Consider the following 27175-nt stretch of genomic DNA (forward strand, 5'->3'; position numbering starts at 1 on the left):
CTAAACCCAATACAGTGCTATTTTGTGCTTTTCCACAGCAAGAAATCAGACCTTGGTTCTCCCACAAGGGAACTGCTTGATAATCAAGCTCTGCAAAACTGTCCCTTAAGTGGAGTACAGGATGTACTCATCAGATAGAGGTGTGCTAGACTGATCACGCTTGCATGCTATTCGTCATGAAGTTAATCCTGAGCTGGACAAATCTAGTATTTCTCTAAACTAAACTCTCATGTCCCTGCAGTCAAACGTGTACTGTTGTATCTGTAGTTAAGTGACTGCAGGGAGTTTTGGTGAGGCATTTAAAAAAAAAAAAAGTCCTCGATCCTTAGAGTATTGAGTGAAAAACAGATTGCCAAAGCTTTCTGTCTCCTGCAGTCTGTAGTTTGCAGTCTTTTGCAGCTTTGGTAAAAGCTAGAGGAAGGCATTCCTTTTGTATGAAAGGAAACAGTTTGCACAGTTTCTCTGAGGCCAGAAAGTGAGTCAGCAGTAAAGAGTTAAGAGCCGTGTAATAGAATCCAGTTACTTCACTGCTGCAGTCCAGCATTTGGAAACTGCCTGTGCCAGACCCTGGGTCCATTAACATTCATGATTATTTCAGGAATAAGTTATTCTGGAAATTAATAGAGACGACATCCAAAGCCACCATTTGATTTTATTTACTCATGGACAGTGTTCCTTAAAATTGGCACCACGCATCAGAAAATATTGCCATCACTGACACAATTCTCACCCATCTCAATTTTCATAGCAAGTTGAACTACTAAACTTGAAAACTGTGTGGTAAAATACTATCTTTTCCCTTAGCAAAATAGCGATCTTCATGTTTATAAATATCTTAACTGCATATATGACAAGGTAAGGTAGAGAAAGCAGTGATAAACTCTAAACCCCAAAGGGATACTTACTAACACATAACTGAAGTGGTATGTTAATCACATTAATACCTTCAGCAAAACTTGAGACATCAAGTCAAAGATATACTTTGGTTTTAAACTTTGTTTGTTTTTATTAAAAAGAAGCTTGTGCCTTTAGTTCAAGTGCTATCTCAAGAAGAAGCATGCTGAAATGATTTAGAGTTATAACTCTAGTCAGTTACAAGTGATCTTATGTAGTGATCTTCACAGTTAATATTCAGAATTACCAACACTTCCTAAATTGTGAACGCCTACCTCTCTACTCACAGTAGTGAAAAAAACCTCCAGCTCAAAGTCCTGTTTTTCTTTCTTTACCCTTCCCTTTTCTGTAGGGAAGAGATTCAGGATGTTTCCTACAGCATACTCCAAACAGTCTAAGGAATTTAGACCCTGCTTTTTCCTCTCCCCCTGGACAGAAGAGCTCATAATCCTGTTTCTTCTGAAAGAATAGGAAGGTGCAAAAAAGCAACAACTTCATGGGTTTATGAAAGGAAGGAAATGAAGTAATGATAAATTACACACACAAAAAAGCTACCAGATTTCTTCATTCTAGTCATGAAGAGAGCAACTTTGTTTTGCCTGCAGAACATGAACAGTGCCTGAGTCAACAAGATCGAGTACTTCAGTGAAAATTCCTTTTTTGGTAACTAGAGAGTATGACTTGGTGCATTGTTAGTAAGTGATGCAAAGCAACAGGCAAAAAGGGCCAGTGCAAGCAAGGAGGCAGTAAACATCTTTCACACCTTCAACATGTCACTGCTACCAGCCTTGACTGCAACAGTAACAAGTGCAGATTCAGATTATAAGTGATTTTATGGCAAGAAAAATTAAAGCTAAAAATGTCAAGTAGGAAAAAAAAGCTAGCCTATTCTCTATATACCTGCAGTTAAGAGCCCATGCTTTGAGTTTTTTCTGTCTCTTGCTAGACACTGTACACCACTCGTATATAGTTTTCTGAAAGGTAGGTAATGCTGAAGTTGCTCTTTGCTGTGTACCGCATTCAGCTAAAGTAAAAGCTATGCCTCCTAAGCAGTCTGTAAAAAAAAAAAAAAAATTCAAACTGGTTCCAACTTAGAGAATGACAAACTCCTCCAGTTTGACCCAAAGCCAAAGCTTTATCTCTGCAAAGAAGTTGGTACAGAGCAAATATCATGCCCCAAATACTAAGCCTGTGGCAAAACCCAGATTAAGAAGTAATGGAACAATTTCAGACACTTACAACTTCCAAGACACTTCTCCCATTTTGTGAAAATATCAGAGCTGGGTTACTTTGTTCAGCTGTTTGCATTTTGAATTAGAGGGACATGCTCTAAGATGCAGACTTTGCAGCTCACATGATCGTCAGCAGCTCAAGTTTTAAGTGTTAAGCTGTCAAAGAAGCAGCTGCTTAAAAACATTGCGAATTTATACCAAGTCAGCATTTTAGATCACGTTAGGTTCTCAGATAGTGCCACTGGAAACTATGGAGCGTTAGTTCTGTAACAATTGCCTCTGGCTATAGAAGGCTGGAATTTGAGATCTGCACAGTTCAGACTTGCAAAAGCTTTTGTATTACAGATGTTGAAGAGGCAAGTCACACAAAGCAACACTGAGCTATGCAAGTTGGTTGGGTTTGGGTTTGTTTGTTGTTTTTTTTGATGTTGGTGCTCCCAGCATTAGCAACATAAATATTCTTAGGAGCATTACATAGAGTTTGCTTTCAAGAGGTGTGCTTGTTTTAAATAGAATAAATTGTCCTTAAAAGCTGAAAGAATTAATGACAAAGTCCTTGCACTGTATCAGTTAAATGCTATTCCTTGATAGGGAGAGAAAGACTTTGGCCAACAGTTATCGTGGCAAGAATCACTTCGGGCAGGGCGGGGTGATGGTGAAAACAATACAGATGAAGTATAAAGCTTCCATTTTAACATAACCTCTTTCTCATTAATCACAGAATAGTTTCTTCTGAAGGAAACCTGACCATGCTGCAAGTTACAGGTGTTCTTCCCTGGGAGAAATTAGGAAAGAGCCAGTCCTCCCCTCGTCCAGAGCTGTGTGCCCTTCCCCCCTCCAGCAAACACTCAGGAGTTGATGAGAAACAATAGAAATCAGGAAAAAACCAAGGTTTTTCTTAGCTGTCTACTTATTTGTAATACCTTTACTGAAGAGACAGGCAGAGACCTAGTAAACTTGTGTCCAGCAGTCCCTTTAAACTTTAACCTTGGATTTAGGCTGCTTTTCATCACAACAGTCATTTGAAAGATCACTGGCTAAGTCATATCCATAAAGGGAAGGCAAAAACAAGCAAATGAAGGTGAAATTTGCAGATAAAAGCAGGAGCAATATTCCCACATATTAGTGACATTTGAAGTGAACAGACCCAGTCGACAGGTCAGAATGGATCCCCACCAACCATGATGCTTGGTCTTTTCAGGCCACCTGCGCCTCTTTTAGTGGATTAGGTTTTCCTCCAACTCATCAGTGCAGCTGATGCACATAGTTAATGGATTCCTGTCTCAGCAGAGGCATGGCAAGCACTGTGAGGGGAAAACATTGGTCCTTTTCCCTTTTGCTTACACTGCTCTCTTTCCCTGCCCCACTTGGTCACTCTGTCACCGGAGCTTCTCTTCCTAGGTGGCACCTGCCATCAGGTCAGATATTACCAGTATCTGCTGCCTCCTTAACAGCTTTCAGATTTAAGTAAGAATATAACAACTTACTGAAATTCTTCATAAGCAAGCATGTGAAAACGGCAAGAGCCCCACCTATGGACAACTGGAGTTGGGCCTTTTTCCCTTCAGCAATGGGAGTTGGTATTTTGACACAAGATGCCTAACACTGCTCATTTTGCAGTTTTCTACCCTGTTGAGGAAAAGCTTGCTGGGAGCTAGTCATACTAGCAGTTCACTAAACTGTAGAAAACATTCCAGGCAATTCTACCTAAGGATTAAAAACTTGGTCCTTTAATACAGCTTGTCTTGAGACACTACGAAGCCACAAATACCCTGTTTAGACCATATATGTTATACAAGACCAGATAGTGACCCTGCTGCTGAACACAGGGGCATCAAAATCCAGCATCTCTTACAGATCCATGCTACACTTATCTCAAGTATTGTTTGGGATGTACTATCATCTTGCAACTGAACAGTAAAAGCTACAGAAGAGATGGTTTAACCCCTGAAGGAAGCTTCAGCAGGTGGCTTGTAAGCCATATTCATGGAACTATGGCAAATTATTCGATACTTCAGGCAGAACTGGACATCAGACCCATTAAATAAATATATCAGTTTCTTCAACTGGTATGAGCTATACTAACTTGAACTTTCTGTATATTTGAAGAACAATATGAAGAGTTAAAATGAAATGTTTTTACTTGTTTTAAGGGAAATAAGGCCAAATTTTAAGGTTCTGCTTAGTAGTTGCACTTTCTCCAATTAGACTTCATGAGAGTGGTCAGTCACTGAACCAGGATCCAGCTGCATTATGTACTTCCATTGGTAGCAGAAATAAAGAAGCACATTTCACCCTTTTGTATATCAATGCCAGTTGGACACTAATACCAGCACTGGTAAGGATTAAAACCCAAAAACCCCCACAGCTCCCCCACCTTACAGCTCAGTCTGTTCAGAAGGCAAGTCGACAGCCATAAAAAACCCAACCAAATTATGTTTTGATCAGTGCAAGAAATACCCCCCTGGTTACACAGCATGCAGGTTTCCAAGTATACTTGTTATCCATTTTGAGTTGTTGGGGCAAAAACCTGCCCCCCATCCTTTTGCCAAATTCTCAGACATGAGGCACCCATCCTTTTGCTGCATTAAGAGCCTGTGAACACCGAACGCTTGTTTTATGACTAAGGCCTACAAGCATTCCCAAATGGGAAAAACATTAGTTCACATCAGTGGACATCCCCCTACTATAACATCATTACAATCAAAATTGGGCAAGAGAATGTCTTTAAGCAAATGGATCCGATATCAGAAGTGTTCACTATTCCTGCCTTGATCTTGTACACGTGCCATCTTCATCATATTCACCCATCAACTGCAACATGTATGTTCCAGTATAGAGAAGAAACTGTCCAGTTATTTGTGCCATGTGGGACATTAGCTGAAGCAACTTCCTAGAAGAAAAGTCATTTGTTAAAAAAAAAAAAAATTCACCAACAGGGTAACATTGCCCAATCCCCCCAGAACCTTTAGGATGAGTTAGGTAGACATATTTAAAAACTCTCCTATGCCTCCTCGCTTCTGAGAGGCTGGTTATTTCTGTACCCTCTTTAGAGCAAATACTTCTGTGGCCATTGACTGACAGAAAACTATTGGCATGTTGGCAGAACCGGAAAACACAATAAACGAAGCAGGCTGTCATCCTTTTAAGACATTTACAGGCCTTTCTGCAAAGCCATCACTCAAACTACCAAAGCACCACTGAAGATATAACTTCGCCTTGGAGCCCAGCAGCATTCCTGCAGCATGAATCCACCTCACATCTCACCTTTAGGCCATCCACTAACACAACACTGTGTGTATCTCCCAGCAACAGATCAAACTGGATTAGATCTGAAGCTGAGCAATCACATTACAGTGGATGCCCAACAGCAAAACAAGTGAAGCCAGGCAAATTAACACTGTCCAAGCTGCAGCTTTAAGAATTCTCAGTTCACAACTACTCTATTTTTTAAAGTTCTAATAAACATCAGCATTCCAATATATAATACTGTGTGAGAATCAGTACGGATCTATAAACTAAGATCAGGCAAGCAGAGGTCTACAACATAGACTGGGGGTCACCACAGGATCACAGGGGGAATAGAGATCATCATATTTGAATGGTCATTTATTCAACTTAGTTATGCCACCATCTTCCTTCCATTCTTCAAGAAACAACTGGGACATGAGTGCTGAGAGCTACATTCAAGTCTCATCCCCCAGAAGTTAAGTAGGCTCTCACAAGTACGAAGCTGAGGCATTGGGGAAGTGGTACGCAAGAACTGGAACCATTCCAAAACTGTGAAAGGGATCAGTTTCTAAAGATGCAGAAACCAGACCAGCCTTCCTCTTCTGCAAAAAGAGAGAAGATTTTCTGAATTCCTGCCTGAGAAAACATGCAGCTGTGAACCTGCTGCTGCTGCTATTCACTTCTCCTTTGAACTCTAGCAGAGGAGGCAAAGCCTTCTTCCTACAAATTCAGTTGTTTCCACTGTGATGAAAGAAAATTTGCAGTCAAAACCCAATGCTTCAAAAGAGTAGAATACCCTGTACTTAGAGACTGAGAAGCCTTTAAAAAAAGGCCCCAAACCTGTACCTTTATTCATGCTTCCCACACATATTCCATTTCAGTAAGTCCTTCCCTCCACCAGATAGTACAGGCCAAGGAGCTTTACAGTTGTAAAGAAAGCTGCACCTGATACTGAGCTTTTGAGCAGCTGCAGTGTGTCACTTGCACACAAGAGCAGTTGTCACTTAAGCCATGGAGGAAGTTATTTGTTGAACTGCACATTTGATCCTTCAGTTGGACACTACAGGGAGAAACTGCGAGGGGAAGCGCACTAATCAGATCTGGCAGGCTTTGAGCCCCTCCCAACAATGAACAACTGCAGCATTTTAAAGTCCTTTCCCTTCACACTCCACAGGTGGGCTTGGGGAGAGGGCATCAGAGTTTGCTAATGAGTTCCAAATTGCTGAGGGACTACACCAAGAACCTAACTTTGTCTTCAATTTCAATAGCAAGTGGAGATGGGCCACCTCACTGTTGTGTGCAGAAGTACCCAAGGTAATCTCTGTCACCCTTGTTCTTTGCTAGCAAGCCATTTTCCCACCCTGACACTTCCTTTACAGCTCAGCTGTGTAACATAACAGTGCTTGCAGAAGAACTCCACAGCTACTTCAGCTGTTCGCCAATACCATTTCTTTCTCACCAGCTGCCCTGTGCTGGCAGGGAGGCAGAACTGTCACTTCAAATTCTCCTTAACAGTGCAAGTTCCAGTGCTGATACTCATCTCCGCAGCAGATAGCCAGAAATCAGAGTTTGTTCTGGCTCAAGAGACTTGACAAACAAAGGAACTGGAGGAGTGCAGCTGTTCAAGGGTAAGCCTTTTCTTTCAAGAAACCCTAATGAAGCCAGTGCTACAGGTGGGCATAGCATATAGCTGGGTAACTGCTGCAGCATGACCAGAGAGATGGGTCTCATCTACAGTCACACCAGCTGCAGCCTGAAATATTAAGCAAGGGACCACGTAAGTAGAGTGGGAGAGGTCAGTCAGACAGAAAGAGAGGGAACAACGTTAGCATTACAATGCTTAATACCTGCACCATGAGAGGAAGGACTATTTGAAGACTTCAAACTAAAGACTATGTGTTGCTCAGGCGAAGTGAAAACCTCACTTACAGGCATATACATTTGTCTGTTCTGTACAGAGACAAGTCCTGGTCCTCCAGTAATAAAATGCAGCAACACTACACTGCTGCAGTCTAAACCAGAATTTGAAAGGTCGGGTACAGAAATTCAGGGCTGCAGGTTAAACAGCTGTCAAAGTATGGCACCTCAGTGACAGAAACTGAATTCAGAAGTTTTCTCCAACCAGGGCAGGACACAGCTGGTTTGCAGAAGGCACAGACTTTCAACACACTGTTGAAAACAGTGGACAGGACAGGTATTATTTTGCCCCTGCATAAGAGAGCATTTCCCAACAGCCAGTTCTAACAAACTCACAACCCACCACAGACTGGTCCTGCAGGAGACAGTGGTCCTGGTTAGGCTCCGTTAGTTTGCTTAGACACCAGTTTGGCTTAAACAGTGATATCACACAATCTTACTACAGATTGACAAATTCACGTGAAGACTGTAATGAGTGTCACATCTCTTCCATTTTCCTTTGCCTCCACATAGCTCAGGCAGTGAATTTGTCAGCCAGGTACTGCAAAGTGTGAGCAAGCTTTAAGATCTCTGCCATTAGCTCTCAAATTCCTCTCTCATTTCATCCCCCTAAAGCCCCGCCTTCAAAGAGTCAGATGCTTCTTCCTCAGCCTTCTGCACTCTTCAAACAAGTCAAAGGAACCTGGAGAAATTATCTCAGGAAAACAAAGAGACTGGACCCACGCCCTTGCAGTAAATACAAGCTGATAAGATTTTGCCTTGGGGGAAGTTTAAGATTCCACCATAAAAAGCTATACTAAGTTTTTTACGAGTCAGCTATCCACCTTACAAAGGAAGAGTCGGCATATTGGCCAGTATATAAGAATGAATAAAAACACTAAGTTTATAAACGCATCTGCTTCACAGAACCAATAAGCAAAGACAGATATTACATTAAGGCATACATCCCATCAGTAGTGGAAATATACTTACCGCAATATGCTTTTTGCTCCCATGCATTTGATGTCATATGAGATTGAGTAGATCTCATAGAAGGTCGCCTTGATGTTTAAGCAGCCAATAAAATCCTTAGGGTTCAGCTTGTACAGATCAAATGTGATGTTAGCTACTCCCATTTTCTTCTTTTGCCGCAAAGCAGCGACTCCATTTCTTGTCTAATTTAAAAAGAGGGAGAGAAAGACAGTTTGTACCTTGAGCCAGGAAACTACAGCAAGACAATCACTAATAGTGCAGCTTAAAAGACAACGACTTATTCCAGTCTTTGGGCTAGTTCTCGATCAATTCTAAACTAGAATCACAAGCATTAGCACAGAGAAAAGCAAGTCTGTAGCTTACGTAATTTTGCTCAAGTCCTGCGCAGGCTCAGGTCTGAAGCTATTCCAGACAGACACAGAAATTCTAGAGTGACATAGCGCCTCCTGAATATTTCTTTCCTGTAATACAGCTGCTTCTTCAGAGTATACTGAAGCTACAGGTAATGCCACTGGACAGTATTCCTACCATTTAATTATTCTGGTATATCCCAGGTGCTAGCTGAGGCAGCACACTTAGTCCACACTGAAACAGGCCACCAAATAACCAGGATGACATTAGGTCTTTCTGTTTAGGAAGGAACACAATGCTGATAGAATCATAGAATTGTTGAGGTTGGAAGGGACCTTTAAGATCATCGAGTCCAACCTTTAGCCTACCCTAACAAGAGCCACTTCTAAACCATGTCCCTCAGTGCACCATCTACCCTTTTTTTAAACACCTCCAGAGATGGTGAATCCACCACCTCCCCGGGCAGCCTATTCCAATGTTTAATAACCCTTTCAGTGAAAAAATGTCTCCTAATATCTAATCTAAACCTCCCCTGACGTAACTTGAACCCGTTTCCCCTCGTCCTATCACTTGTCACCAGGGAGAAGAGGTCAGCCCCCATCTCTCTACAACCTCCTTTCAGGTAGTTGTAGAGGGTGATAAGGTCTCCCCTCAGCCTCCTCTTTTCCAGGCTAGATGAGCACTCTTTAGACATAGCTGCAAAGACTACACTTGTGAAAAGTCAGGTCCTCACTTCAAATTCTGGCTCATAATGCCTCTTCTTCTTCCTACTAGAAAAGTAACACGGGGAGGGAACTACCACTGATTAGGCCTAGGGTTTATTACCAAGCTTAAGATAAAAAGCAGAGAAGGAGCGTGGAAAGTCATCTTCCACCTTGAATCCAGCCTCCTTTACTGGAAGCAGCCCTTGCCTGCTTCAGTGCTGACAGTGCTGCTTTCAGGATTGCTCACTTCAAGAAAAAACATAAATAGCAAAGACCCATATTTACAGAGACATCTAGTGGATACACGGGATACTCTGCTGAGCACATTCTGCTCAAGGTTAATGACTCGGCAGCTGCCAACCTGTTTTTTGCGTGCTAAATGAAGCAATAAAGTTGTGTAAGACTGGACCTTTTTTTGTACTTGTCACCCCAGCACTCAGACGGTGCCATGATAAGTCAGACCAAGCTAAACACTGTAGTGTATCATTAGCCAGCATTTTTATGCCTGTTTTACTTCGATAGCCTCCAAGCTCCAGCAATAGGGCCCCCTATCAACAACAGTTTCGGATAGATGCTATGCTTGGCAGCCTATCCCCCATTAGCACCCAGGGTATATGGAAAAAGCTTGATAGAGCTTGTGCTACACAAGCAGATGATGATGATTTTTGAAGATGATTTGTGAAGCTGCGGCAGTCCTTCTGCTGTCATTCAGCACAGCCTGAAGAGGGGCAGCATTCAGATTTCTGCTGCTGCCGTGCCAGGCAGGACATGGGGCAGAGAACAGGAAGGAGCAAGGTGGAGTCACACCCTGGCTCCAGCTTCTTTTCTGCTCTTGGAGCTCATGGCCCAGGTGCAGCAGGTTGACAAGCTAGTGAGGTATCTTGGGGAAAAAACATACAAACTACCCATGTTGCAAGAGAAGACTGAGAAAAGGGGGCCACACAGTTGAGCCATCCGTGGACAAACAGAAAAATGCCAGGCCTGCCTACAGCTCCTCAGCTAGCTCTGTGCCTGGCAGAGGACGTTTTGATGCTAGCTTTCTATCAACAGCCATTTCATGGAAAGACAATTAGGAGTTTGGCTATCTCATTAACATACAGATGACCATTCCTCCACAAAACCACAAATTGGGACACTGAGCTGATATGATCAGGATGCTAAAGCTAGCCGATCTTGGTAGTTCTTAAAATACCTTAAAGCATGTAGGCTAACATTAGGTTTTGATGACAACTCTTAGCTGTTTGCAAGATCAAACACAAGTATTTTTCTAGCCTTCACAAGGCAAAACTTGTTTTATATTGCTTAATTTGGGCATTTCCCCCCCCCACCCCAAAGCTAATCTTTAAAGACATTGTATTTTTAACTTCATGCAGTCAAAGTCCTAATTTTCTTTATGTTACAAAGGCTCGAGAACAAAGTTATTTCTGAGTCTCTCCAAAAGTAGGGCATTTCCCCTACCATTCTTTCCAGTTGTCATGTTTCATTATGTTTCGTTTCAATTCTGGTAGATCTTTGCCAACAGTTCTATGTCCAAGCAAGGGACAGAAAAGTGAACTGGATTTGTCATCCAGGAAGGCTCAATGAGGAGTTGATACCTTGCCTTCTTTAGGGGAAGTTTTCATCGTCTTCTCCCCTCTCCCCAACAATTTTAACAGCCACAGACAATCTTCCATCCTCTTCTATTCAAGTGATAGAGAGGTACTCAACACTTACTTGTGTCCATTTCTGTCCTTTTTCTAGAACCATGAAGTGTGTATTATCATCCAGGGACTGGAAGAACTCTTCTGTGTCCACAACCGTGCCATCTTCCTCCAAAACCAGAATAACTATCCCAGATATAAGGAAGGCATCTAAAGTCTGCAAAAAAACCCGAGTTGATTTTAGCATTCAAAAGAGGGCTCATCATTTCACATTAAGACTTGCTTATCTGCCATATTCTCCTGAACTTCCCCAATAATGATTTTAAGAACAAGAGCCTGTGGGTTGCCTTTCTGGGATACTGTACTGCACTATAAGCCTCAACCAGAGTGTGAAAGTTTGCTATACCTTGCTGATGAGCTCTTGCAGACTGCTTGCAACAATTCCTTTTCGGCTGCTTCGGGAGGCATTTGACACACGGAAAGGTCGCCCTGCAGGCATGAGAGGAGGGAACAGGGTCTGTTTTGTCACCGCTCCCACGGATACCAAAGATCTAAGACAAATAAAAATTCAGCATAGTTATAAAAGTAGTGCTGTGAGAAGGAGGACTGTTGACCTCAGTGATGTAAGAACATCATATGAGTAATTCACAGGTCATGTTAGACTTGCAGAGCTTGCTTTCAAAACGAAATACTACGTAGCCCTACGGACAAGTTGTCTGAGCTTTCTCTTGCCAGTGACATTTGAAAACGCTTCTAAAATTAAAAATATTTCAAGCAGATGTGGGCCACCTCTAGCTCAGCTGATGTCAAGGTCACGATTACAGTGAGGCCAACAGGTTTTAACACTGAATTGGAAAGGCAGCAGCTCTTACTGCATTCAGCCATATAAATCATTCCTTTTGCCTGCAAGATAAACAATCAGACTATACATAAAACTACTTTCAGCTACTCAGTTGAGATGAGTTCACTTTAGGAAGACAGAACATATCTATATTCAGAACACCTAGCATCAGAATGCCAGTGGAGCTTTTCAATATAGTTATGCTTGACTTCCAAAGAACCAAGCAATTTATCTTGTAAATAATACCTACAGTCTATAAAACTTCATCTAGCTTTGAAAATGAGAAAATATAGCTTGTTTGTGCCCCTAATGTATAAAGCATCATCAAATGACATGACAATTAAGATGAAAGTACATAAGCGGATAGTGTTGGAGCAGGCTGCCAGAGAGGCTAGAAGAATTCCTACAGCTTTAGAAGGAGGTTTTAAATTTAACTGGGCAATCACATGTTTCAATAGTGACTGTTTATGTTCCCTTAGAAAAAATGAGCATGTACAACTTGTAACTTCCTGCTCCCACACCAAGGTACAGAGCTGCTCCCATCTACATCTAGTGACAGCCTTTTGCTGCCACATTACATCGGTTAATTCAATAGCCAGCCAGTTTGCCAAAAATCACCCTCTGCATGACACCTGGAAAGGACTGATCTTTAACACATCTTTTACAGGGAGACAGCATTTTGCCTCCCAAATTTTTGGACTTTACCCCCTAGATACGTTTTGCTCCTTAATACTGAATTGCACAGGGGTGGGAAAGGGATGCATCCCCCTTTTGTTCTCCCACATAGGTGTAAAAGGTCAGTGACGGTGAGGTGGATCGAGAGCTGGCTGTGTGACAGAACTCAGAGGGTTGTGATCAGCGGCATAGAGTCTAGTTGGAGGCCTGTAACCAGTGGTGTCCCCCAGGGGTCAATACTCGGTCCAATTTTGTTCAGTATATTCATTAATGACTCGGATGATGGGACGGAGTGTATCCACAGCAAGTTCGCTGATGATACCAAACTGGGAGGGGTGGCTGACACTCCGGAGGGCCGTGCTGCCATCCAGCGGACCTGGACAGGCTGGAGAGCTGGGCAGAGAAGAACCTAATGAGGTTCAACAAAAGCAAGTGCAACGTCCTCCACCTGGGGAAGAAGAATGCTCAGCACCAGTATAGGTTAGGGGTGGACCTGCTGGGAAGTAGTTCTGAGGAGAAGGATCTGGGGGTCCTCGTAGACAGTAAATTACCCATGAGCCAACAATGTGCCCTTGTTGCCAAAAAGGCCAATGGAATCCTGGGCTGCATAGGGAAGAGTGTGGCCAGTAGGTGGAAGGAGGTCATTCTCCCCCTCTACTCTGCACTGGTGAGGGCACAACTGGAATACTGCATCCAGTTTTGGGCTCCCCAGTTCAAGAGGGACAGGGAACTACTGGAGCGGGTCCAGCGTAGGGCAACTAAGATGATTGAGGGACTGGAGCATCTCCCTTATGAGGAGAGGCTGAGAGAGCTGGGACTCTTTAGCCTGGAGAAGAGAAGGCTGAGGGGAGACCTTATTATGGCATACAAGTATCTAAAGGGTGGGTTGAAGGAGGATGGTGCCAGGCTCTTTTCAGTGGTTCCCAGTGACAGGACGAGGGGCAACGGGCACAAGTTAGAACATAGGAAGTTCCGTTCAAATACATGGAAAAACTTCCTTACAGTGAGGGTGACAGAGCACTGGAACAGGCTGCCCAGGGAGGTTGTGGAGTCCCCTTCTCTGGAGATTTTCAAGACTGGCCTGGATGCAGCCCTGAGGGATGTGCTCTGGGCAATCCTGCTCTAGCAGGGGAGTTGGACTAGATGATCTCTAGAGGTCCCTTCCAACTCTGAAGTTTCTGTGATTTATGGAGGAAAATTTTATTCCCAGACACTTTCACAGAGGGGAAAGGAGTGAACTGTCAGTTTCTTTCTGCAGCCAAAGAGCGAATATAGGAACTCCTAGAAAAATGATGAAATGGTAGAAAGTTATTCAGCTAATAATGTCCCAGTCACTCACATCTTTTTGTGCAAGTCCACACTGACTAGGGATAATAACTATCTTTTAAAAACCTCTTATCTGGTTTTCAAGCATATTTTTGGGATGCAAAGTCATTTCTGTGACTGGTCAGACAGAGTTTCAGCAATCACTTGTATCTCCTGCTCTCATTCTGAGCTGGCGTTCTAACAGGGCTTTGGGCTATTGTCTTTCCTCTGTACACCAGAAAATTTCTCTTCCTCAAAAACTCAGTGGTACTATTGGAGCTTTTATTTTTTAAAAGAAGGGGGACATTCAGCAGTGTTATTTTAACTCAAGCAAATACCTTCTTGGTAGTGCTGTCTAAACACTAGGTCCCTGGCTTTCAACAGTCTGCATACATACACACTACTGGTAGAAACCTCTCATTTTAACAAAGGCGGTGAGGATGAGCAATGAGTACAGTTCTGAGGAGGCAGGCACTGCTCCAAATTTGAGTACTAATAAGCATTTTCCTCTTGGAAAAGGTGTCAAGACCAGGGAGGAAGACAAGGTGACAGAACAGCACTGACAAAGGCACTGAAGCTCCACAGAAGGGACATGTACTAGGACAGGGTGTGTTTATTAATCTCTCCACTGACTGAGTCAATAGTTCCCCAATCACCCCACCGGTCCGTGGGCAGCTCCCGTTCTGAATCACTGAGTCTCTCCCTCAGATATGAAGCTTGCTCACCTACCTCAGGGCTGGTGACTCCACTTCATGGGGCACCATGATGTTAGAAAGTGCAATGCTCAGGATTCAAGAGACAATGCTTTCAGAGCTACTTACATCCCGTTCCCTCTCACACATTTGAAAACTAGCAGGTAGCATAGTTACTTGAGTGCTATATATGACAGTACTGCCAAGATTTTATTTTTTTTCTGAGAGGACAGAAAACACTGGTCCTGTTGAACAGTTTTCTTTCCCATTATTCAGCCAAGTGGTCATTCACAAAAGACAAAGCATAAGGAAAAATGCCAAAACATAAGTCCTGGTACAGAAGGGAGAATATTAGGGGCACAGCTCACGGGCAGGACCTGAGCTAACAGGGTTCGCCTCAGGCATTAGCACAGCTAACCGTACGAGCCATATTTTGCATCTCTGAGCAGAAGTTCCTTCAGGATTCAAGATCAATCATCTCACACTGCTGCCTAGTTCCATCGAATGTAAAACTCCAATAAAAACCACCCAAACAGATTAATAAACCAGGACTTTCATTAGCTCTATCAGACAGTCACTTAACAGGAGTCCAAGTCTTAGGGAGTTATTTAACATTGATAAGATTTCACCTACATTTCAATAAAACCAGTCAACATCACCTTTAAACTAAGTCTGCTTATGAAGCGGTGAGCCTGGGCTCCAGTGCAGGCTGAGGTTTTAGTTAACAAGAAGCACTAGGAAACAAAACCCAGTGCAATTAAAAAAAAGACAGACAAAAAGAGTGTGAAACCTTCCATTTCTGGGCCTATTGCCTAAAGCTTGGTTCTCCTTTGTTTCCCCCCCACAAAGGCCACAGACTCAAACAGGCCAGCCTAGCTTCAGGGCTCCGAGAAAGATCCCTTTTTGCTGCAGCTGTCCCAGAAACCAGACAAACTGATTCCCAATGATGGGAATTCCCCTGCTAGACTGGAGTTACCGAAAATAATTTCCTATTAAAAGCTGATCAAGCTAAGTCAGGAAACAAGCAGTGGAGAGGAAAGGAACATACTAAGATGCAGACAGCTTTATTAGAAAGTTGAGTGACACATTAGACACAGACAACTCCACTATTATTCTTTAAAGTTTGAAGGATCAAATCCTAGCTCTTCCCTAAAGGGGAGAGGGATCCTATGTCAGTGGAAAACAAAAATATAATTGAAAGAGCACGTATCTTCAAACTCTAGCATCTCATCCAGTTTTTGTGTAACTACAACCTGCTAGAGAGAGACTCCCAGAGACCGCCCCAAGCATTCAGCGTAGTGTCAAGGCCGGTGGGACGGATTAATTAATTATTTTTTTTTGGCGGGGAAAATCTGGGGATTAAAAGCCTGCCTTGAGCCCTGTACACATATTTCACTCTTTATCTTTGTTTGCAATATGCCTTGTATGTTTGTCTAAGAATGTGGTGCAACGGTCTTCAGCCTCACTCGGAAAAGTCAACGTTGCACAACACGAGCAGCTTCAGAATATGGCACGGTGTGGTTTTTAGGTGAGAGTTCACAGGCAAACGACAACGACAGTGACGGCAAAGCAAAAAAAAAAAAAAGAAAAATCAGAAGTTAGCCAGGGTTCGACCAGCTTGGAGACTCGGTTTCCCTCCTAAAACTCAAGTGAACTGTAGAGCTATTGGAACCGCAGCCAGAACCCGAGGCAGGCGAGTGCCGCACGGAGCCAGCTGCGCCTTTACGGATGCGGCGAGCGCACCCGGCGTGCCCACAGGGGCCAGGAGCCGCGGCCGCGCCGCCGCCGAGCCCAAGCGGCTCCGCGGTAACACCCAGGCTCCGCGCCCGACGCACAGCCCGGCAGCTCGGCCACCGCCGAGGCGCGGCGGGCACATCCCGGCCGGGGGCTGCAACCCCCCCCGGCTCCAACCTGCGCGTCCCTCGGGAGAACTTCACCGGCGGCTGGAAAGGCTGCGAGGCCACGACTGCTTGCTTCTCCCCATCAGATTTAACATCCTTCCCCCCTCCCCGCCACAAGCCCCGCACTCACCGCACCACCGAGCCCACGCACTCCCGCGCCGCCTCCATGCCCGGTCCGGCCGGGGGAGCGGGGGCCAGCGCCGGCCGCGGCCCTTATGTGGCGGGGGCGGGCGGGCCGTGCTCCTCCCCGCGGCGGGGAGGGACGGGACGGCCCCTCCGCCCCGGCCTTCCCGCGGTCCTTCCCCCGCCGCGGCCCCGGGAGCCGAGCTGGGGAAGGAGGGGGGGATGATCTGCCCAGACGCGTACCCCCCCGAGCGGCGTGTCGCGGCGGCGCTGAGCCCCAGCCAGGTTTGAAGTTTACGCGCAGCGCAAAATAATAGCAGTAATAGCAGGGGCGAGATACCGCGCCGTGGAAGGAATCTTTCTTCAGGTGCCTTTTGCCGTATGCTTTACCCGGGAAAGGAGCGAGAAGGGATTTTGTTTAGCTTGTGCCCGAGTTACATACTACATATCAGCCGGTTACAGCTAATATAGCAACACTGGAAGCCAATCTCATTTGAAGCCTCTCGGCATTAGGGCAAATCAACAGATTAAGCATCTCAGCTTCTGATTTTAGAGCCTGTGAATAAGCTTACATCTTGGATTAATATATACAGTAGCCTCAGTGGAGGTATTTCACGCTATTCCTACAGGCAGGGGAGCAATAACTAATGTTTACTGAGCAGGTACAAAAGTAGGTTTTCCTTTTTATGTATGCCTATGGCCACAAATACCATATTTTCTTGGCTCTGAAACCAGGTTCTGTTTCTCAGAGCTGTCAAATCGCTATCCTGTGGGGAAAACAGAACCAGGAGCCTCAGAAGTAGGCAACGCCTGGCCTATGGCCAGCACCTGCACCAGGAAACCCTCTCACTGCTGATCAGGGAAAGACTCCAGAGGCCTTTGCCACCAGCTGTCAGGCTACCCCCAGGTTCAGGAATAGGTTGCCCGGGTTGTTTTTCCTGTCCCAGCCTGTTTAGTGCAGGAAAAGCCATTCACAATATTTCTTTACTCTCCAGGCTTCTCTAACAAGCAGGCTGACACCTGCTAGATGTCTTCAGTCCTCAGCTTTGGGGCCCTTATCAGCTTATAAAAAACAAACAACCAACCTTTTAGTCCGGGGTAAATAATTTCCTTGGGCAGCATCTCCTTCCCAGCCTGGTGGGGTAAATAACCCCTTTCTTCAGAGCAAAGCCTAACCCACCAAACTTCTTACTGGGAACCTGAGCCCAGACTTTTTATCTCTTCCTCCTCCTGCTACTTAGGGCTTGCAGGTGTGTGGGGATGCTTCTCATATGTTAACCCCTTCTTTTCCTTTCATTTAGTTTTGTTACAGTTCTGTGATTTGTCCCTGACAATATGTCACGGAGAGTGGGAAATAGGGAACAGTAAATAGTTCTCTGAGCACTGGACTCCAAACAGCCTGTTTTCCCCAGGATTTGTACCTTGTGGTTGGTTGTGGGCCACAGATGAAGTTATTTCCCACCTGGAGTACTGTGTCCAGCTCTGGAGCCCTCAGCACAGGAAGGACATGAACCTGTTGGAACAGGTCCAGAGGAGGGCCATGGAGATGATGAGAGGGCTGGAGCACCTCTGCTGTGAAGACAGGCTGAGAGAGTTGGGGCTGTTCAGCCTGGAGAAGGGAGACCTTCTAGCAGCCTTCCAGTACCTAAAGGCGGCCTACAGGAAAGAAGGGGAGCGACTCTTTATCAGGGAGTGGAGTGATAGGACAAGGGGTAATGGTTTCAAACTGAAAGAGGGTAGATTTAGAGTAGATATCAGGAAGAAATTCTTTACTGTGAGGGTGGTGAGGCACTGGAACAGGTTGCCCAGGGAAGTTGTGGATGCCCCATCCCTGGAAGTGTTCAAGGCCAGGCTGGATGGGGCTTTGAGCAACCTGGTCTAGTGGGAGGTGTCCCTGCCCGTGGCCGGGGGGGTTGGAACTAGGTGATCTTTAAGGTCCCTTCAAACCCAAACCATTCTGTGATTGTATTTATGCAAAGCGGCGCATTTGTAAGAAATTCTTACCAAGTGTTTTTCTACTGTCAAAACACTTGTGTATATACCGCAGCTTTTCCTGCTGTGGTGGGAGAAAACAGGGGAGAAGGAGAAGATGTTTTGTCTGACCATCTGTCCCATCCTACTTCTGTCTGTGGAAGAGAGAGTGCCCCTTAGAAACCATATGGAAATTGCAGCAACTTCAAGGATTTTTCCAAACAGGCTGGAGCACAATTGTCTGGAGGAGCTGGAAATCTTGGTCTTGCAGAAGCTTAGCTTTCCTCTGGTCACATGCCTCTTCCTGGAGGTCTCTGCAGAGACATCCAACCAGTGGAGCCACTGCCGAGCAGCCCCCGAGGTGACATACCCGGTGCAAGGGCTGCCACAGCTCGGAGGCAGGGACAGCATGTTTTGCAAGGACATGCTCCTCCAGTGGCATTTGTGCTTCAACTTGTGTGGCAGTTGTCACAACAAATACAAACGCAGCTCTTGATTTAAGAGTAACAGGAAAAACATGTCCTTTTGAAGTCCGTCCTGATCTGTAAGGAGAGGAAGGTATTACCTGCAGTTTCACAAGCTGTGCTAATACTCCCTTTTTTTCTGAGGAAGCAGCAGTGAAGCCATCAGGTGGGTAAAATCACTGACCTAGGAGCTGGGCGCCTCAGCAAAGAAGTGTCTTTGAAGACCAGCAAGACAGCGTACAGAGTTGAGATGTGTGCAGAAACTACTGAGGAAGGGTATAAAACAGTAGCACGAGCCAAATCTGGCAGGCCAAGACAAAAAGTGAGATCTCATTACAAAAGGATGTGACGAGATAACAGTAAGTGTAGGGACACTATCAGTAAGAGGCAGAATCATCCAGCTCTTTTACAGGGAGTGGAAAAAAACAGTAGGTTGAGGTGAGGAGGCCAGGATACTTAGCAACGTTTTGCTTCAGTTGTCACTGAAAGCATTAATCACGCAGGGGACAAAGTACGGGGCTGATGTTGAAGGGAGTGAACACTGGAGGTGGAGTTAAATGAGCAACTGTGTTAATCCCTCTTACTAAATTACTGTCTTACTGTCCCTTTGCTGAGGTGCAGTGACTGACTCCTATATACGTGTCACTCGTCCACTGCAGTTCGAGTTAAACAAGTTTGCTGAAGTCACTCCTCACAGGGGTCACAGTGCTATGAAAAAAAGTTTGCACGTGGCATGTTTAACAGGGAGGAGAAGGAACTTGGGGTAGTTTTGCATGCAACTTCACACTGGTGAGCGTGCAGTATCAGCCCAGTTTTTCCTTACCAGCCATCAAGAAAAAGGTTGACAAATTGGAACAAACCCAGAGAAAAGTGGGAATGATCGGAGATACAGAAAATGTGGAGTACGGGCTTTGTAGTTTGGGGAAATAGGAAGATTGGGTGGAGATGTGAATCACGGGCTTCAATGATTTTAGAGAACTCCGTGAAGAGGAATGAAATAGAGTTTTCTTTACGCCTACAGGGGCTTAACGTGCAGGAAAGGAGAAATAAGTCGTCCATTCGGAAACATTTCAACTCTAAGGGGACTGTTAGGTGCTGGGATCAGTTGCCTACTGAAGATGTGAAGTCAATTAGACACACACATTGCTTGGGCCAGTGTTCAAATGGTACAAAGGACAAATGAGGACACCAAGGATCAATTTGGACATTCCTTCTATTTCTTAAAGCTCCGGCAAATTACATGAGTGAGATTAATGCAGAATAAAGTGTTTCTGTACCGTGCCTCCCTTGGCCTGAGAGGGGAGTGCAAGAAGTGATCAGCTGTACTTACAGCAGCATTAGCAACAAAGGTAACAGATTACAAAGGTTGGCTTCGATTTGCAAAAGCTGACCTTCTGTTCAGCCTCTCTGCCCTTTCCTGTTTCCAGCTAAGTCTGATCCTGATTTCTGCTAGAACCACTCTTGTGACCACCCCTAAGAAAATTTAATTATTTCTTACCCCTTCCATAGAGACCCAACTTTCTATTCTTCACTGCGTCCTCAAAATAATGGTATTTGTTTCTAAACTGCTTTTACTATTCAGCAGATTTCTATCTGCACTGCCTCTGGTTCTGCTTTATTTCTGCCAGGCTGTTCATGTTAAAGGTTTGGTTCTTCACTCTTAATATTTGTGTTAACCACTACTGCACCATCACTGAAAGTGTTTAAGGGCAAATTAGACAAGCATTCGGCACAGAAGGCTTAGGTACAGCTGATTATTTTGAGATAAGACCGTGGAGTAAAAGATCTCATGGGGTTGCTTTTTATAATTTTCTGTCTTTTTCACAATCTTTGTTAATGAAATTGGATTTCATAATGCCTAACAGCTTTGGAGCTTTGCAGGAGCCACCCAGTGTTTTTATTAGCTGTACAGGAGGGGATGAGGCTCCTCCTAAAGGCGATCTTGCTGCTCTGCAAGGCTGTGCAGAAGAAGCTGGAAACATTTTTTGGTACTAATTAAAATCCTCTGTAATTGGCTGGAAATGGTTCTGTGGCCGGCAAAGATTCTGATGTTGAAAGCCCTGTTTGAACAAAAGACTAACCCTTCGCCACAGTGAACCATCTGGCCCAGAAAAATGTTTTATATTATGAGATTTCATGGGTGAGTATTTTGTTTTATTTTGTTCTTTTTGGTAACAATAGGATCAAGACAGTGTTGATGGATGGGTTATATGTGGTATACATGGGAAAAAATACCCTGCCAAGAGTATTTCAGTGGTGTGAAATTCTTCGAACACAAATTTAAATTTAGATGCTTTATAGTTAGACAGGATATTAAAATCAGAAAGTCCGGCTTTGCCCTCATTAATCCCTTTTGCAATGCTGTACGTGTGAACGAATTGCAGCTATTTGTGGGCAGCATTTAGCTGAAAGCTGACTTACTGAGAGCTACATTGTGACAGCAGTAATGAAAAGCAGAAACGTTGCCCGTGAGATTCATTATTGAAGATAACGTACAGGAAAATTGTTATTTGTTTATTCTGATCATGCCAAGGATAATCTGAAATATTTTATTTCACACTTCAAAAGTTGCAACTTCAAAAACATATGAGCTTCAAATTAAACTGTCGCTGTTATTTTTGTTTGTTACGGTTTATTATTGTTTAGTGATACTCCCTACAGGAAGAAAAGAAATTATTATTCAGAAAGAAATATGACTTTTTATTTTAAAAGCATTTAAATTTTATTTTATGAGGTTTTTCTCCACAAAATGAGAGGCTATCAAGTGTGGAATTGTCCCATAGCTGCACAGTGATGTTATGATTTTTATAGCAGATCTTGAAGAGCTTCAGACCCCAGGCAACACTCCAGAGCTACTGACCCCTAGACTGAACTGTGAGCTCACGCTTCTTTGTAGCTGCATTAATTAATTTAAAAAATAGATTTAAAAAAATCTTATTGGACAAGGAGTATCTCTAGTTTATGTCTTGTATGACATGTTTTGAAGTTCAATTAAAAATAATGATGATTGTATTTTGGTTGTGTCCAAAACATAAAGACTAAGGCAATAATGGTCAGCTTAATGGGTGACCTTCCTGATGGTCCCACTGCATTTGAATCAATGTGTTTCAACCTGTGATGTGTTGACCTCTGAGCTTGATCAGTCATTTTTAAGGGATGCACAAACAGGAACTAGATTCATAGATGCTACACGGTAATCTGTGTGAAATTTCCAAAAGCAACTCCACTGGGAAATTTTTATGGACCATGGATTGAAGCAGACTTGAGAAAAATATTGCTATGACTTACTGCTTTTAGATTCTGCTTGGGTGCTTTCACTCTCTGGATAAAAGGGCTCTTGGTAAGCTGCAGGAGCTCTCAAAGTCAAGTGACTGTCAGACCTCGTTTGGAGTCCACGCCTGATTTAGGAGCTAAACACCTTCTGACCAGATCTGGCTTGCCTCTGTACCCATCCCTGCAAAATATCCACAGTCAGTCTTCAGACTCTAACAGGTCTTTTTTTTTACACTGTGACTATTTTCATATGTGTGTAGCTGTTTTATAATCCCGTAGGAATAGGTGTAGTTGTTAGTCATTAGTTGGAGCACTGGAACACGCTGCCCAGAGAGGTGGTGGAGTCTCCGTTTCTGGAGACATTCAAAACCCACCTGGATGCGTTCCTGTGCAGCCTGCTCTAGGTGACCCTGCTCTGGCAGGGGGGTTGGACTAGATGATCTCCAGAGGTCCCTTCCAACCCTGGCCATTCTGTGATCCTGTGATTCTGTCTGTGGTACACCCTAACACACACTGGTTTCCCTCAGGTCTGCCTTTAGGTGAGTCAGGCTGCAGAAGGAGGGGAATGGGATTATGCCTTGAGGTCTCTAGTTCCCAGATCTGAACGACTGAGCCTCACGATTCACCCCTCTCTTTCCACCACCACTCAACTGCAGCTTCCTGCCCCTGGCCACCTGGGCTCCAAAGTCCTTGTCCTCTCCCACCTCACAACCTCAGGTTTCTGTTTGTTTCTCCACCACCGTCCCCAGCCCATGTAGCTGTCTCCTGGCCCATCCGCCGCTCAGCTTTGGCTTTGCTGGTTTTGACTCTGACCATTGGGTAATATGCCTGACAAACCCAATTAGTGTGGGTCACGACTCTTCAGATCACAAAGTGACTATACTCTTTCACTTATGGTGAGGCTAGAGCAGGTGAGCACTGATAATAAGCCTGGGTGTTTCTTGAGAAATCATGCTGTTTTAACACTTTGCTCCAAACGGCCATGTTTTCCCGGTGGTCTACCATCCAAGTAGCACCTGGATGCTTAGTTTCTGAAATTAAGCCAGTGGAACATGTTGAGGATGATACAGGGCTGCCAGCCTTATCTCATGGTCACACTTGAGCCATTCTCTTTTGGACAGACACTAGTGGCATATTACTACCACCTGATAAGAGAGCTCTTAAACACACCCAGAGCTGGAATATCCACAGTCATATTCTCACGTGTTCCTGTGATGAGTGACTAAGAATGACTGTAATGCCTTATTGCAGAGTAGCTTTGGATCCAAAGAGCAGATGTGGGTCTAAATGTCAGTCATTCTGCTGGCTTCCACAAGGTTCAAACAACATGGTTATGCAACAGAGATCATGAGCTTCTTCCATGTGAGTCACCAAGGTTAAATACTTTTATCATTGTTTTGTTACCTTTGGACATGCACGTCTCTTCTGAAGTGCCACTGAACTCCTCTGAAGTTGTACCAAATCTTCATTTTGTCTGTAAAGTGTAGTATGCTGAGAAAATTATAACTACTGCTTGGGTATTTCTGCAAATCTGAAATTAGGAAGTGATTTCTTTGGAGTTAGAGTCAGTAAAATCTTCTGGATTCTTTGGGAAGGTACCCCAAAACATTCTGTGGGCCTCAGTTGTATGTGTGCCCATTTTTTGTGTGACTAAACCCAAAGTAATTCCCTGGAGTCTGAAGACCTATTTATTACTGATCACCTTAGGCTGATCATGAATTGTGATGGTCTGAGGAAAACACATTCACTTAGAAGGTGACTATTTCACCGAAGGCGAAGGATAGTGCTCTCTGATGGAGAAAACACTTGATCAGCTGGTAGGGGGAATAATGTAAATTTGCGGTTGAAGTAGCGATCTCTGGAGGAAATTGAAAGAAGAGCTGTAACTTTTCTGGGTGGTATCACTGCCTGGTGAAGAGTTGCTAGAGAAGTTATTTTTCCAGTTATTTCACTAGGTTAGGAGCCTGTTAAACAATTACGTATTTGGAGTGAGAGCAAATGACTTGAAGTGCTTTTGTGTAGATATGTGTCCCACTGGCTCTGAGTCACTGGACTCCTAGTGTTGCGTATATGCTGCTCCTTCCCATAGAAATAGACTTCACTCCCCTTAAACAAGCGGTCAACTGTGTCCCCACCTGCCCTCTGCAACGCAGACCAAATACTGATTTGTCAGCTTGTTGCTAAGCTTCTGTACTCTTGCTTATAGGTGGTTACTCTAAAAAGAGGATTTGTCCTCACGTTAGAACAGATCCAATAATCTGGTCATCCATAGCTTTTCTCATCTCCGTAGAGTTATTCTTTTTTCTTCCCCAGGTAGACATATACACATATAACACTGCATGTGACAGCATTAGATTCCTATAATCCGCTCCGTGCCCATATAGTTGGAGAGAGTTGAGCAATCACATGAAATATTACCAGTCTTTTATTAAAAGAGACTTAAAATCCTTTCTAGATGGATCCCCAAACCCAGATAATGTTATTGGTCCCTCTGAATACAACAGAAATCTTATAGCAGCTCTTCGAGGCTGAAGAAATATGTCTATTTTTATAACCTGCATGACATATATACATATGTATGTAAAATCTGTAGCCTCTTAATTTCCTGGTGGTTTGTTGTAATTTTGCAAGGAAATCTCCCACATGGTCAATGGGGGTAGTTATTGTGGAAGGTGAGAAATGCAAACGGGTTGTTCTTGCGATAATTAATTCTCTATTCATCTGATGGATTTTCTGTTCAGGCCCAGCTGAGAGGGTTAGCAAAACAAAGACAGATGGCAGCAGATTATTTCAAACACTTCTTTGTTAGTGGGTAATCAGCACAGATTTCCACCCCCTGCCTCTTCATTTAGGGCTCAGTCAAAGCCCATTAGGTACATGGAAAGACCCCTATTGATTTTGATGGGCACTCAGCAAGGCCTCTGCCTCAAGGACTTTCTCAGCTAACTTTGGCCTACTCATCATTTTTCAATGTTTTGGAGTTGGTTTTTTGTTTGTTTGTTTTTTAAAGAAAGAAGCAAGCAATGCTGATGTAGTCACTCTTGGGGACTACTGGGGGAGAGAACAAGCTGTACTTTTATATGCACAATATACTGCCATAAGCATATCCAAAGTAAAAGGTCAGCCTGTTTTAACTCTGTGGGTTTTGTGCCAATTAAGTTCAATTTTTAGGGAAAGCGTAGGGGTGAGGGATCCGGCTGAAATGTGTGCTCTGGCTGCCTTACTGAGCTGCATCCCCTGGAAGAGGTTGATGAGGAAGCTGGATTTGGGCTGGGAGCTCAGGTCTGCTCAGCGTGGATTCTCAAAGGCTCTTGGCTTTAGGTGCCTTGTGAAGGCTTGGGCCGTCCCTGCTGAGATCTACCAGATGCTGCCTACTTGCATCCACTCTGAGGCACGCTTTCTTGGCTCAATCTGTCATTTTGGTCTAAACCTTGCTGCTGTTCATGGGACAACCCTTCTTGAGATGGGTTGTATTTCACGTTATTTCCACAAATCTAACTGACGAACCTTACCCTGTTTCCACATATTAACTATATTCACATCTGATTGCCTTTTCTGCATAGCACATTGCTTTCTGTGATGCTGGCTCCTGCCTATCACTGTCAAATGTCCGTTTTGCTTCTTACATGGAGACCCATGATCCCTTAGGATTAATTCTTTCTGTCTTATATTGTGTGTTTAGTCTTTCCCTATGAACACATACAAAAGCATTAACTCTGCAGTGCTTATGTGTTGCTTGACAGCGGCTATCCGAGCATTAACCAGAGAGATATATGCACAGAAATTAATTGCTCTCGAGGAGCTCAAGGAGAGCCGTAGGGTGAGGTTTTAGAGTGCTGCTCTTGTGCTCCTGTATTGCAGCCCATGGGCAATGCCAGAGCTGCAGACCGAGTCTGTCGCTCGCCCCAGCCGGTTGACTGGGATGGATGGGGTTGGATGGGGGAAGTCCAGTATGGCCAGCGTGCATCCAGCAGGCAGCACAGGCACCGGTGGATCCGAGTCCGTGGGCACAGAAAGCCATCCCAATGTAGGACTGCCCCCTATTGGCAAGCCAGCCCAGCCAAGGTAGCCTCTAGGAATGGGTTTTGGGTTTTTTTTGTGTGTATGGGCAGGACTCAAAGTTAGGGCAAGTTACAGCTCCGCAGGCCCTGAGCGGAGAGGTGGTGCAGGATGGCAAGACAGCCAGGGACAGCCCAGGCAGCAGCCATCTACTCATCACACCGACGACGTTTCAGGAAAACCAGACCAGAAAGGCATCAAACGTTGCCAGATCAATAACCGCGTCAGATTTTGTCAGACTGCTTCCGTAGAGCCCCGAGAAGGAAACAAAAAGATGCCTAAGCATTTTGTGTATGCGCCCCCCTCACTTCTTCGTACAACTCTAAGCAGAAGTAAACACAGCCATCAGGGTTTGCAGAAAATATTCTGCTTTTGCATGGCTTCTGATTCCTGGCCTGAAGCCATCACGTGTACTTGTCACCTAATACACCAGCACTACTCCTTTGGTTTAAAGTGGGATCCAATGCAGGCGTTTTGTCATAGCTGCTCAGGCGTGCATGGGCGATGGCATCTGAAATGTCCCCAGGTGCACGAGGCAGAGTGGACAGAATGATCAGTCTGAAAACAGGCCAGTTTAAAACTTCCAGACCAAGCGTGTCTTTCAGAGCGAGCCTCTCCATCAGACGGTCGTGATCCAAACGCTGGTCAGAGATGGGCTGTGTCACACCGTGCTCTTCTGCCTCTGGCTTGGGTGGCTCATTTCACTGATGAACAGAATCAGGGTGAATGGAAATTTGCCCACCTCTGGAATTAAAATCCAGAGGTGGTGGGTAACTGCCAAAAGGAATCTCTCTCATACATCACATGTGGTATCTGTGCCCGTTTACAGATGTTTAAAGAGAGAACAGGATTGCGGCATAGTTGTGTTTGTTTTTAGTGATCTGCTTTGTAACTTTGTTCCTTCAAAGCCCTTTGATACAGATAAAGAGC

The 27175-nt window shown here is 44.4% G+C and overlaps 1 protein-coding gene across 2 annotated transcripts; it reads right to left on the reverse strand.

Annotated features, from left to right (window-relative positions):
* Positions 1 to 632: 632 nt before the first annotated feature.
* Positions 633 to 16593, reverse strand: CIDEA (cell death inducing DFFA like effector a). Of its 2 annotated transcripts, none has more exons than XM_063326507.1 (5): positions 16486 to 16593; positions 11348 to 11492; positions 11015 to 11158; positions 8247 to 8428; positions 633 to 5015 (listed from the first exon to the last, which is right to left on the reverse strand). In XM_063326507.1, exons 1-5 carry the CDS (start codon positions 16521 to 16523, stop codon positions 5003 to 5005), a joined length of 522 nt encoding a protein of 173 aa, XP_063182577.1. In that variant the 5' UTR covers positions 16524 to 16593; the 3' UTR covers positions 633 to 5002. The 2 variants fall into 2 exon arrangements, with proteins under 2 accessions (XP_063182577.1, XP_063182576.1); XM_063326506.1 differs by having other exon boundaries at positions 633 to 5019.
* Positions 16594 to 27175: the final 10582 nt, after the last annotated feature.

Source organism: Chroicocephalus ridibundus, chromosome 2 (assembly GCF_963924245.1).
Source record: "Chroicocephalus ridibundus chromosome 2, bChrRid1.1, whole genome shotgun sequence".
In the NCBI taxonomy this organism is placed as follows: domain Eukaryota; kingdom Metazoa; phylum Chordata; class Aves; order Charadriiformes; family Laridae; genus Chroicocephalus; species Chroicocephalus ridibundus.